Raw genomic sequence first — 14,468 nt, 5'->3', positions numbered from 1 at the left:
CAAAGCCAAAAACCTGCAGTCTGTAGAAAGTCATTTTGTATTGTAACAGGAAATAGAGTGTTGTAAGCCGGTATGTATGTTGCAAACCAAATTTAGCTTTGGAATTATAGTGCTATTAATAATAATTTTGCTAAGAAAAAGGATTTAGTGATGGGTTTTTTTAGACCGTACAGCTTAGCAGGCCTGTTTTGCAAAAGTGTTAAAGCAGCAAAAACGATTGGCTCATTCGTTGTATCAAGCTAGGCTGTGAAGTTAATACTGCTTTGTATCAGGAACAGCTGAATGTGTGACAAATTACCGAAGAATTTGTATGGAAGTTATTATGAGGCAACAGCATATTTATAGCTCATCTTGGCTCAGTTCTGCCGGTTACAAATATTTTACGCTTCAAGTGATTACATTCCGGAAGAGAGCAGTTTTACGCACTTGACCAGAGTGAAAAGGCACGATATCTCAATTTACCACAATCGTCAGGGTAACGCAATAAGATGATTAATTGTGACGTTATCTCTCTCGGTCTCGATTTTTCTCAGAACTATTTGTCAGAGAAGCGTGATTAATTATAGTGTTTCCTTAATTCAGAAGTTAGAAACAGTACCGTGTCACTATAAATACCAGGAGGAGCACAACTGCATCACATTCACTTCTGAGACTTCAACCAAGCACTAGTTTGGTTTACAGCCTGTGCTTAGACTCTTATATCTGGTAATTGGTAAGTAGTAAATCCTCTATATGATAGATAGAAAGATAGATAAAGATAGAGAGGTAGAAAGAGAGATACATAAATATAGATATATATATATATATATATATAGGATATTTATATATATAATATATATATATCTATTATATATATAATATATATAAGACCATAATAACAAAAACTGCTATCTTCTTTAGATAAAGATGATGAAATCTACACTAGCCACCTGCCTTCTCCTGTCAGTTTGTTCAATTGGCCTCACTCTAGCCCGTGTCACTTGTGATTATGCAGCTCTTCACAAGCAACTGCAGGAAGGCTTGATTACCCTTGGTAAGTTTATCAAACATATATTTTAGGGACATAATCTATCTCGTTTAGAGACTAGCAATTCATGCTGTCTAACTGCTAATGTCATCTCTAGGAAAATTGGTGTCCGTAATCAATTATAAGACTTGAATTTTTAAACCATAATTTATGAACTAAACTGCAAAACAACATAAATATTATTGTTTAAAGTAAAGATCTAAAACTTAAAACTTAACATTTATTGAAAGGTCAAGGTTAAATATAAAGATTTTAGTTGAATTTATATGGTACTTCAAAAGAACTTCCTTGAACTTTGTTCCTTATTCCGCTAGTAATTATAGCAATAGTTAATTTAGCGGGAATTTTACTAAAATGTTCTTTTTTGAAGTTTAAAAATATGCATGGATTCATTAACTAAGAACACATTTAAAACTATTGCAGATGAATATACAAAGATATATACAGAGTGTATCAGCAGTCAGAACTACCCTTCTCAGTATGGATTTCAGCCTACATGTGCTTACGGTAAGCTTACTTCCCAAGTTGTTTGCTCCACATGAAGATAACTTCTCTCATAATAATTTTCCTTTGGCACTTCTTTATCCATAAACCAATTGTGGAATGTTTTCTTTCTTTTTTTTTAGATAAAAAATGTATATTGCCAATAGAATTTGCTAAAGTTAAAATCATAAAATATACGCTTACAGTTAATACAAAGTTTTCCTTGTATCATATTAAAATTGCAACTTTCTCGAGACGGAGCTATTAAAAATAAATTGAACTTGAGAGTTTATGAGAGATCTGGCAATCAGAAAAGATATCCAACCTTGAATTGCTTTTTACAACTGGCTATGTCTCTGGTCATCGAGGTTGTTTTGCCACTGGACTCAGACATGTTAAGGCAACATCACAGAGACCTTTTTTGTGCAACAATACTCTTGAAACGCTTGATACATCTGCTTGCACTAAACTAAGCAGACATCCTCTATCTTCAAGAGATTGCTTACACACCCATATATATGATAGTAATTTTATTACGTAGATACTCCTGTTACCAAGGCTCTCGTGAAGTTTGATAACTCTGGAATGTTTACGGCTGCTGATGGCACCGAGCATCCTTTCCGAGTGCGAGGAGTTGTCACACTTACACAGATTGATAATGAAAACACTAGAGTTCACGGTAGGTCATCCTGTTATACACGAGCTTGTGAAAATATAAATATTGCTAAGGTCTTATTTATTTCTTTATAAAGTAAACTCTTTGCATTGTGTTGTGTGTCAACTCAGAATCTATTAAAAACGTTGAGGCTTGTTGTCAAAAAGTGAATAAAAAATTTATTACATCTCATGTCAAAAAATTTGAATCACTCAAAGACTTTTTTTAGATTTGCTCTCCGTAGCTTATTTCAGCAAAGCAATGAAAAGTTTGGTAGTCTAATTTTTAATGGAATGTTTTACAATCTTTCATTTGCTAACTCACAGCCTTTCATCCAATCTAATATGGGGTTACTTCTTGTTACAGCTACTATAACTGGAGCTCACAACTTTCTCTTTGACAATGACCAGTTTTCTCTTCATGTTCACCAAAAAGGAGAGATTAATCCAAGTTGCTTGGCTACTGGTGAGTTAATTGAATTAATATTCATAATTAATAGTTATCAATTTAATGATTTAACAGATTTAACAATTAGTTATTAAACATTTATCTTGTTAATTAATAAACTCACAGCTGTAAATTAAACTTTGAACTTCTGAAATGAATCATTTTGTGAATTAAGTAGTCTATAAGTGATGGAATATATAAGACATCAAGATACCACTTTCAAGAGAAGTGAGGTATAACAAAACAATAATAACAATAATAAATAGGTATAAGGTATATATAATGCATAAATAATATAATGTATATAGTATATGAATATATATAAATATGTAGAATATAAAACATATATATGATATGAATAAAGTATATGTATGAAGCTGAAACAGCTTTGCAGCTGCCAAAAAATTTTGGCCATAAAAATTATTTAGTTTTAATTAGTAGAGTTTAGAGTTTTTCGTAACTTTTGTTTTAGCGATTTTTGCAAATTACTTTGAAAAGAGTATATTATATAATCAATATATTATAGTAATCAATATATTATATATATTATATATTGATATATAATTTACTCTGCACATACGGTATTGAGTGTTCTTTTTTATAATATTATTTTTTATTATTTTAAATTATCATTTTAAACGATAATATATACATGTACACTGTATGTATATATATTTATAGATCAGACTGATTACTAAGAAAGTGACACATCGTCATCCGTTAATATATTATATTATATGTTCAAACTTCTCAGAATTGTCTTTAATGTAAAGTTTCAATTTGCGTTTTGCAGTTTGTTTCTATTCAATAGCTGCTTGCAGCTCAGCACCAAGTTGTAATTAAAACATATTTCTACATATCTACAAAATATCAGTAAAATAGTGAAATGACTCTATTTAAACTTCTGCTAACTCTGTCAATTTTTAGGTGGCCACTACAACCCATGTGGTCTGAGTCACAGCAATGACCCATCAGTAAAAGAAAGACACGTTGGAGATGTTGCTAGAGTGACAATCCCATCACACGTAACTTCCGATCAGGATGTGCTGACAATATCAACCATCGACACTCAAGTTAAACTTACCGGCCCACTGAGTGTGCTTGGACGATCCATAACAGTTCATGCCGGTACAGGATCACCTAGAGTCGGCTGTGGTACTATAGCTGTTTCAGATTGGGAAGGTCTAGACCACCCCGACAGCACATATGATCCAACTAACCCTTTTTGGGCGTAAATGTTGTACGCGTGATGAGCAAGTCTTCATTTGAGGATTTGTATGAATGATTTAAGTTATAACCATTCAATTCAATCAATTAGTGTAATTTATTTTAAGTATTCACATTTTATTATTTGTTTTTATATAACTTTATTGTCATTGTTTCCTGGATAATGAGCAGTTAAACTGCTCGATGTTTTGCAATAAATCAAGAAACATAATATGTTGTTATAAATATATTACGACTATCCGACGCAGTTGAATACTCAACCTACAGCTATTAAAACAGTTTTTGATTTCATTCTTTTAAAGAAATACCTCAACAAGTATTAAATAAATGTTCTTATTTCAGCGAATTCACCATGCTTTATAATTTGTTATAAGTTGGATGCACTAGCGAGCGAACAACCTTTCCTAATTAGCTTTTTTAATGTGCTGTATTGGAATAGTTATAAGATTGCAGCTATATAAAAAACTGCTATATAATTAAGAAAACTAAAATCCCACAACCAAACACGAGCAAAGCGAGTGCTTGGGAGCTTTATGATAAATGCATACGTGCCCACAACTCCCGAAAAGTGTTCATCAACGACCATACCCTTGTACCGAAATCCCATCAAAGAATTTAACCATTTTTCTGTGGAGTCGTTTAAGTATAATAATGATACAAAACACATATAAACTTAGTGTATTTGAATATGTTACCAAGTCTCTGAAAAGTGTCGACAATATCCTAAAACTTACCCACCTGATCAAATTATACATAACTAGAAAGATTAATTTGGCCTAAAATTGCCATTAAAACCTGACAAGCCTTTTTAATCAAAATTAAGACCGGGCAATAAAACCCCCATAAAGCTGTGCGACAGATAGTAGAACCATAAAGCCGTGCGCATTTCACAAGAAAAACGTGCACATTTCACGAGTCTATAGCATTGTCCAATTGCCTAAGGTTTCTGTAATAAACGTAGAACGTTTGAGGGGTAGACTGATTTACAGGTACGAAAATGTGGCACACAGTTTATCAGCCTATGTTTTTTTTGTCCAATTACCAAAGGCTTCATTAAATTATCTAGAACATTAGCCAAATTTCTTTACATCTTATGTACCAGCTAGGGCCAAGCTACTACGCCCCGTTATGACAAGAATATTTCTTTATTTTGCTCCAGTTTGCAGAAAACTTCCAGACACGTGAATGATAATGCTTGCTTTCTGTTACATATTGCTGTCAAACCATTCTGCATTCAACACAACCAACTTTCAAACTGTGTATAGTACACAGCAGCTTGCCATTTTACTTCTAATACTGCATTTCAGAGATACATGTATAATAAACATATTTCATTATTGCTGTTGTTAGTTAAATTACACACAGTGCAGTAGGTTAAGCCTACATAGGTTTGAGATAGTAGTATATTAGGTCTGATTTGTATACAACCTGTTGTTTTGCATAATTTACCTTTTGAATTTCATTTCAAAACAGCTTGACAATTACCATGGAGAGACAACCTCCCAGAACACCACGTCGTGGCCGACGCAGTGGCCGACCACGTGTCTCGCAATTATTACAGCGCAATAGGAGGATAAATAGAAAGCCCTCACAGCAACCAGCAACATCAAATGCTAATGTTCAACAACGCGCTACTCAAAATAATAACAACTCATCTGATTCAGAGAATTCTATAGTAGATGTTGTAAGCGATGTAAATGACATGGCCTTGGCAGCACCTTTGTTTCCAGATGATGATGATGCTCCCTCAAATTTATTGAATATCATCTCAAACAACTCTCATTTACACTATACTCTGCCAATTCCTGCTGACAACTACTTTTTCAACAACCAGCAGTACCCTTTCTTTTTTCCATTATTACTCTGGTGGTGGGCTGTAAGACAGGAGAATTTACAGTTTATATCTATAAATATAGTACCTATAATACATAAATAGACAAACCAGTGCTATGGCAAGTTCGAATAAAATGAAAAAGTTGACAGTAATAATAGCTCATGCAATAATAAAAGAACAGGCATAACAACATGGTATAAAAACTGTGGCATTGGTCTCTGCCGGAAAGAAATTGTCATAGCATACCATATAGAGACCGTTGTTGTACTACATACATGAGTGGATGTTTATGTACAAAAGAACGTACTAATACAAATAAATTTGAGTTCAGACTACATTACGCTAATAGAAAACCGAAACCTGCAGGCTGTAAAAAGTCATTTTGTATTGTAACAGGAAATGGAGGGCTTGATCACGATTAAAATGCCCAGAAGAAAAACAAATGCAAAATGAGATCACTAGTTGCTATCGTTGCTAGAATTGATATCAGCTATTGTGGTCAAGTTGCAGTGTTACACGTCTCTACTCTGTCAGTCTCGTTACTACTATAGATGTAATAATTACATTTTCACTTGATTCAAGCGTTTTAATCGTTTTGTTGATTTTAATCTTGAAACATTCTGGCAGTCAGATCACCTCAAACATCAACAACAACTGCAAATGATAGAAAAACAATTACCGATGATTAAAAATATTAGTACTTTCTGATAAAATCTATTAAAATTCAGTGTAAGTTCATCGTTAAAACTGCTTTGTATCAGAAACCACTAAATGTGTGACAAATTCCCGATGAATTTATACGGAAGGTATTATGAGGCAACAACATAATTATGGCTCATGTTGGCTAAGTTTTTCCGGTTACAAATATTTTACGCATCAAATTATTACATTCCGGAAGAGAGAAGTTTTACGCACTTGACCAGAGTGAAAAGGCACGATATCTCAAGTTGCCGCAATCGTCAGGGTAACGCAATAAGATGATTAATTGTGACGTTATCTCTCTCGGCCTCGAGATTTCTCAGAACTACTTGTCAGAGAAGCGTGATTAATTATAGTGTTTCATTAATTCAGAAGTTAGAAACAGTACCATGTTACTATAAATACTAGGAGGAGCACAACTGCAGCACATTCACTTCTGAGACTTCAACCAAGCACTAGTTTGGTTTACAGCCTGCGCTTAGACTCTTATATCTGGTAATTGGTAAGTAGTACATAATCTATATGATAGATAGAAATAGAGAGATAGATAGATAAGTAGATAAATAGATAGATAGATAAATAGATAAATAGATAAATAGATAAATAGATAAATAGATAAATAGATAAATAGATAAATAGATAGATAAATAGATAAATACATAAATAGACAGATAAATAGATAAATAGATAGATAAATAGATAGATAGATAAATAGATAAATAAATAGATAAATAAATAGATAGATAGATAAATAGATAAATAGATAAATAGATAAATAAATAGATAAATAGATAAATAAATAGATAAATAGATAGATAGATGAATAGATAGATATATAGATAGATAAATAGATAAATAGATATAGCTTCATTATAACCGGTTTAAAGCAAAAATTAGACTTTGAAACAAAGAAAAAGCTCTTTTCACATAACACTGTTCTATAATGTGAATTGACAAAGTGTTGATGTCTGGTATAATGTGTAGTGAATTTACTGGGAAACTAGGAATGTAATGAATGGTCAGGTAGATTGGAAATGTGATCTGAGTATTTTACACAGCAAATATCTAATAATAAAGTTTAGCTCATCAGAATTTGGCTATTAAAGTTTCGTTTACATTCATATGTTAAGTTTTACGTTGAGTTTTTGTGTTTAACAGATCTGAACTCAAACATTGAAAAATGCTGATATAATTAGTTTTCAGTTTTATTGAAAGCTTGCACATTTCTATTTTGTTCAAAAGATTTAAAGTAAAATATTTTGGCCTCTGAGGCCTTCAAATATATGTCTAAGAAATTCATGGAGGATAAGCTTTTGGTAAAATGGTAAAAGAGTTGTGGAAAGACAACTTCAGTTAAATAAATGATTAATTAGCTTAAAGGTGAATGTTGTGTTGTATACATACAAATCTAATTTTAGTTGTGACTACAAAACCGCTTATGCAAATATCAATCATCTATAAGCAAACGATGTCTAGAATGAAAATTAAATTAACAGTTTTAAAAATTAGTTTTAAAGTTACTGCGAAAGTTTTAAAAAAAACTTAAATTATTTACTGTATAGTAGTAAGTCTATGTCATTTTCACGTTTCATCCAAACTAAATTGAAATCAATTCATCCAAACTAAATGAAGTAAATTGAAGATGAGTGTTGTTTCCATACAAATCTAACTTTAAACTTTGGCTACAAAATCCGACATGCAAATATTGATCACCTATGAGCAAACGATTTCTAGAATAGAAATTATGGTAGTAACTTTAAAAACTTGTTTTAAACTTACTGCAGAAGTTTTAGAAAAAATAGTAACTTATCTACTGTATATTAGTAAATGTCATTGTCACATTTCATACAATTTCCACAAGCTCCATGTCTTCTGCTTAGTTGTCAAAAACAGTTAGTTTTAAACTCTGTCTAGTACCTGAGAACCTGCCTCTTAGACACCTACCTGTCAGCTCACTGACTAAAAATTAAAAAAATTGTCTGGCTTTCTGCTAAATTATGATATATTTACATCATTGCGAATATTGTAAACACAACCTGCTCACGATTTGTAATTTTTTTATTAACAATCATGATGAAAGCTTTTGCTATCAAATATTTTTATAGAAACATTGAGATATTATGTTGCCAGAGTTAATATATATGTCACGACCTAGTGAAGTTCACAGCAGTTATGTTAACATTATATTTATTATACACATGTCTATGTCAGTACTCAGTGTGGTAGATGCTTTACTTTTTAATTCCTCAGCCATTAACACGCTGATATGATACCAATATTATACATATATAATATTGATAAAATATATATAATATATATAAGACCATAATAACGAGAAATTTTAACAATAACAATAACAAGATTTGCGTTGAAGAACATAATAACAAGAACTGCTATCTTCTTTAGATAAACATGATGAAATCTACTCTAGCCACCTGCCTGCTAGTGTCAGTTTGTTCAATTGGCCTCACTCTAGCCCGTGTCACTTGTGATTATGCAGCTCTTCACAAGCAACTGCAGGAAGGCTTGATTACCCTTGGTAAGTTTGTCAAAAATATATTCTAGGGACATAATCTATCTTGTTTAGAGACTAGCAATTTATGCTGTCTAACTGCTGATGTCATGGCTAAGAAAGATTTGTAGCCATAGCCAAATATAACACTTGAATTTTTAAACCAGAATTTGTGAACTAAACCGCAAAACAACATAAATATTATACTCTAAAGAAAGAACCTAAAACTTAACATTTATTGAAAAGTCAAGGTTAAATATAAAGCTTTTAGTAAAATTTATATGCTATTTTAAGGAAAATTTCTTGAACCCTGCTCCTTATTCAATTATAATCATAACAATAGCTAATTTATCAAACATTTATGAAATTGTATTTTTAGAAGTTTAAAAATATGCGTTGATTTGTTAGCTAACAACACATTTAAAACTATTGCAGATGAATATACAAAGATATATACAGAGTGTATCAGCAGTCAGAACTACCCTTCTAAGTATGGATTTCAACCTACATGTGCTTACGGTAAGCTTACTTCCCAAGTTGTTTGCTCCACATGAAGATAACTTCTCTCATAATAATTTTCCATTGGAACTTCTTTATCCATTAACAGATAGTGGAATGTTTTCTTTAGTAGAAATAAGGATGAAAAAGTATATTGCCAATTTGATTTGCTAAAACTAAAATCGTAAAATACAAACTTGCAGCTAATACAACGTTTTTATTGTAACATATTATGTTGAGATTGTAATTTCTCGAGGTGGAGTTACTAAAAATAGAAATAAAATTGAGAGTTTATCAGATAATCGTCAATCAGGAATGACAACCAACCTTAAATTGGTCTCTGCAGCTGGGTATGTCTCTGGTCATTGAGGTATTTTTGGCACTGGACTCAGAAATGTCAAGACAACATCACAAGGCCATTGTTTGTGTAGCAGTACTCTTAAAAACGCGAAGAGCCTCTGCTTGCAGTAAACTAAGCAGACATCATCTATCTTCAAGAGATTACTTACACACCCATATATATATGATAGTGATTTTATTATGTAGATACCCCTGTTACCAAAGCTCTCGTGAAGTTCGATAACTCTGGAATGTTTACGGCTGCTGATGGCACCGAGCATCCTTTCCGAGTGCGAGGAGTTGTCACTCTTACACAGATTGATAACGAAAACACTAGAGTCCACGGTAGGTCATCCTGTTATACACGAGCTTGTGAAAATATAATCATTTCTAAGGTCTTAGCAATTTCCTTGTAAAGTAAACTCTTTGCATTGTGTTATTAAATTAATTATTAAATTATTAAATTAAATGTTTTAATCTATTAAAAACATCGCAGCTCGTTTTCAATAAAAATGGAAATAAAATGAAGTAAAAGCTAAACAGAAAAAACTAATTACATCTTATGTCAAAAATCTTGAATCACTCAGAATTTTTTTAGATTTGCTCTCGTTAGCTTATTTCAGCAAAGCAATGAAAAGTTTGGTAGTCTAATTTTTAATGGAATGTTTTACAATCTTTCATTTGCTAACTCACAGCCTTTCATCCAATCTAATATGGGGTTACTTCTTGTTACAGCTACTATAACCGGAGCTCACAACTTTCTCTTTGACAATGACCAGTTTTCTCTTCATGTTCACCAAAAGGGAGAAATTAATCCAAGTTGTTTAGCTACTGGTGAGTTAATTGTATTAATATTCATAATTAATAGTTATCAATTTAATGATTTAATAATTGGTTATGAAATACTTATCTTGTTAATTAATAAACTCACAGCTGTAAATTAAACTTTGAACTTCTGAAATGAATCATTTTGTGAATTAAGTAGTCTATAAGTGATGGAATATATAAGACATCAAGATACCACTTTCAAGAGAAGTGAGGTATGACAAAACAATAATAACAATAATAAATAGGTATAAGGTATATATAATGCATAAATAATATAATGTATATAGTATATGAATATATATAAATATGTAGAATATAAAACATATATATGATATAAAAAAGTATATATATGAAGCTGAAACAGCTTTGCAGCTGCCAAAAAATTTTGGCCATAAAAATTATTTAGTTTTAATTAGTAGAGTTTAGAGTTTTTCGTAACTTTTGTTTTAGCGATTTTTGCAAATTACTTTGGAAAGAGTATATTATATAATCAATATATTATAGTAATCAATATATTATAGTAATCAATATATTATATATATTATATATTGATATATAATTTACTCTGCACATACGGTATTGAGTGTTCTTTTTTACAATATTATTTTTTATTATTTTAAATTATCATTTTAAACGATAATATATACATGTACACTGTACGTATATATATTTATAGATCAGACTGATTACTAAGAAAGTGACACATCGTCATCCGTTAATATATTATATTATATGTTCAAACTTCCCAAAATTGTCTTTAATGTAAAGTTTCAATTTGGTTTTGCATATTGTATCTATTCAATAGCTGCTTGCAGCTCAACACCAAATTGTAATTAAAACATATTTCTACATATCTAAAAAATATCAGTAAAATAGTGAAATGACTCCATTGAAACTTATGCTAACTCTGTCAATTTTTAGGTGGACACTACAACCCATGTGGTCTGAGTCACAGCAATGACCCATCAGTAAAAGAAAGACACGTTGGAGATGTTGCTAGAGTGACAATCCCATCACACGTAACTTCTGAACAGGACGTGCTGACAATATCGACCATCGACACTCAAGTTAAACTTACCGGCCCACTGAGCGTGCTTGGACGATCCATAACAGTTCATGCCGGTACAGGATCACCTAGAGTTGGCTGTGGTACCATAGCTGTTTCAGATTGGGAAGGTCTGGACCACCCCGACAGCACATATGATCCAACTAACCCTTTTTGGGCGTAAATGTTGTACGTGTGGTGAGCAAGTCTTCATTTGAGGATTTGTATGAATGATTTAAGTTATAACCACTCAATTCAATCAATTAGTGTAATTTATTTTAAGTATTCACATTTTATTATTTGTTTTTATATAATTTTATTGTCATTGTTTCCTGGATAATGAGCAGTTAAACTGCTCGATGTTTTGCAATAAATCAAGAAATATAATATGTTGTTATAAATATATTACGACTATCCGACGCAGTTGAATACTCAACCTACAGCTATTACAACAGTTTTTGATTTCATTCTTTTAAAGAAATACCTCAACAAGTATAACAATAAATGTTCTTATTTCAGCGAATTCACCATGCTTTATAATTGGTTATAAGTTGGATGCACTAGCGAGCGAACAACCTTTCCTAATTAGCTTTTTTAATGTGTTGTGTTGGAATAGTTATAAGATTGCAGCTATATAAAAAACTGCAATATAATTAAGAAAACTAAAATCCCACAACCAAACATGAACAAAGCGAGTGCTTGGGAGCTTTATGATAAATGCATACGTGACCACAACTCCCGAAAAGTGTTCATCAACGACCATACCCTTGTACCGAAATCCCATCAAAGAATTTAACCATTTTTCTGTGGAGTCGTTTAAGTATGATAATGATACAAAACGCATATAAACCTATTTGAATATGTTACCAAGTCTCTGAAAAGTGTCGACAATATCCTAAAACTTACCCACCTGATCGAATTATACATAACTAGAAAGATTAATTTGGCCTAAAATTGCCATTAAAACCTGACAAGCCTTTTTAATCAAAATTAAGACCGGGCAATAAAACCCCCATAAAGCTGTGCGACAGATTGTAGAACCATAAAGCCTTGCGCATTTCACTAGAAAAACGTGCACATTTCACCAGTCTATAGCATTGTCCAATTGCCTAAGGCTTCTGTAATAAACGTAGAATGTTTGAGGGGTAGACTGATTTACAGGTACGAAAATGTGGCACACAGTTTATCAGCCTATGTTTTTTTTGTCCAATTACCGAAGGCTTCATTAAATTATTTAAAACATTAGCCGAAATTCTTTACAACTTATGTACCAGCTAGGGCCAAACTACTATGCCCCGTTATGACAAGAACATTTCTTTATTTTGCTCCAGTTTGCAGAAAACTTCTAGACACGTGAATGATAATGCTTGCTTTCTGTTACATATTGCTGTCAAACCATTCTGCATTTAACACAATCAACTTTCAAACTGTGTATAGTACACAGCAGCTTGCCATTTTACTTCTAATATTGCATTTCAGAGATATAATAAACATATTTCATTATTGCTGTTGTTAGTTAAATTACACACAGTGCAGTAGGTTAAGCCTACATAGGTTTGAGATAGTAGTATATTAGGTCTGATTTGTATACCACCTGTTGTTTTGCATAATTTACCTTTTGAATTTCATTTCAAAACAGCTTGACAATTTCCATGGAGAGACAACCTCCCAGAACACCACGTCGTGGCCGGCGCAGTGGCCGTCCACGTGTCTCGCAATTATTACAGTGCAATAGGAGGATAAATAGAAAGCCCTCACAGCAACCAGCAACATCAAATGCTAATGTTCAACAACGCGCTACTCAAAATAATAACAACAACTCATCTGATTCAGAGAATTCTATAGTAGATGTTGTAGGCGATGTAAATGACATGGCCTTGGCAGCACCTTTGTTTCCAGATGATGATGATGCTCCCTCAATTTTATTGAATATCATCTCAAACAACTCTCATTTACACTATACTCTGCCAATTCCTGCTGACAACTACTTTTTCAACAACAAGCAGTACCCTTTCTTTTTTCCATTATTACTCTGGTGGTGGGCTGTATGACAGTAGAATTTATAGTTTATATCTATAAATATAGTACCTATAATACATAAATAGACAAATCAGTGCTATGGCAAATTTGAATAAAATGAAAAAGTTGACAGTGATAATAGCTCAGGCGATAATAAAAGAACAGGCATAACAACATAGTACAAAAACTGTGGCATTGGTCTCTGCCGGAAAGAAATTTTCATAGCATACCATATAGAGACCGTTGTTGTACTACATACATGAGTGGATGTTTATGTACAAAAGAACGTACTAATACAAATAAATTTGAGTTCAGACTACATTACGCTAATAGAAAACCGAAACCTGCAGGCTGTAAAAAGTCATTTTGTATTGTAACAGGAAATGGACAGCTTGATCACGATTAAAATGCCCAGAAGAAAAACAAATGCAAAAAGAGATCACTAGTTGCTATCGTTGCTAGAGTTGATATCAGCTATTGTGGTCAAGTTACAGCGTTACACGTCTCTACTCTGTCAGTCTCTTTACTACTATAGATGTAATAATTACATTTTCACTTGATTCAAGCGTTTTAATCGTTTTGTTGATTTTAATCTTGAAACATTCTGGCAGTCAGATCACCTCAAACATCAACAACAACTGCAAATGATAGAAAAACAATTACCGATGATTAAAAATATTAGTACTTTCTGATAAAATCTATTAAAATTCAGTGTAAGTTCATCGTTAAAACTGCTTTGTATCAGAAACCACTAAATGTGTGACAAATTCCCGATGAATTTATACGGAAGGTATTATGAGGCAACAACATAATTATGGCTCATGTTGGCTAAGTTTTTCCGGTTACAAATATTTT

The 14,468-nt window shown here is 32.2% G+C and overlaps 1 protein-coding gene across 4 annotated transcripts; it reads left to right on the top strand.

The window, feature by feature from the left end:
- The first annotated feature begins 638 nt into the window (after positions 1-638).
- Positions 639-13,633, top strand: LOC137408245 (uncharacterized). 4 transcript variants are annotated; one of them, XM_068094674.1, is made up of 7 exons: positions 639-712; positions 901-1,033; positions 1,451-1,534; positions 2,052-2,189; positions 2,532-2,630; positions 11,471-11,818; positions 12,576-13,633. In XM_068094674.1, exons 2-6 carry the CDS (start codon positions 907-909, stop codon positions 11,776-11,778), a joined length of 756 nt encoding a protein of 251 aa, XP_067950775.1. In that variant the 5' UTR covers positions 639-712; positions 901-906; the 3' UTR covers positions 11,779-11,818; positions 12,576-13,633. The 4 variants fall into 4 exon arrangements, with proteins under 4 accessions (XP_067950775.1, XP_067950776.1, XP_067950774.1 ...); XM_068094676.1 differs by lacking the exons at positions 639-712; positions 901-1,033; positions 1,451-1,534; positions 2,052-2,189; positions 2,532-2,630 and adding exons at positions 6,811-6,874; positions 8,779-8,911; positions 9,320-9,403; positions 9,929-10,066; positions 10,457-10,555 and having other exon boundaries at positions 11,471-11,783; positions 13,234-13,633; XM_068094675.1 differs by lacking the exon at positions 12,576-13,633 and having other exon boundaries at positions 11,471-12,023.
- The last annotated feature ends 835 nt before the right edge of the window (positions 13,634-14,468 follow it).

The sequence above is a fragment of the Watersipora subatra genome, chromosome 11, assembly GCF_963576615.1.
Source record: "Watersipora subatra chromosome 11, tzWatSuba1.1, whole genome shotgun sequence".
Taxonomy (NCBI): Eukaryota; Metazoa; Bryozoa; class Gymnolaemata; order Cheilostomatida; family Watersiporidae; genus Watersipora; species Watersipora subatra.
Note: the sequence above shows the minus strand (reverse complement) of the source record. Positions and strands in the feature narration are given on the sequence as shown.

Coding starts and splice junctions, on each gene's coding strand:
- LOC137408245 (XM_068094674.1), top strand. CDS start 907: ATGATGAAATCTACACTAGCCACCTGCCTTCTCCTGTCAGTTTGTTCA. Junction 1,034..1,450: donor GGAAGGCTTGATTACCCTTG/GTAAGTTTATCA, acceptor AAACTATTGCAG/ATGAATATACAAAGATATAT. Junction 2,631..11,470: donor TCCAAGTTGCTTGGCTACTG/GTGAGTTAATTG, acceptor GTCAATTTTTAG/GTGGACACTACAACCCATGT.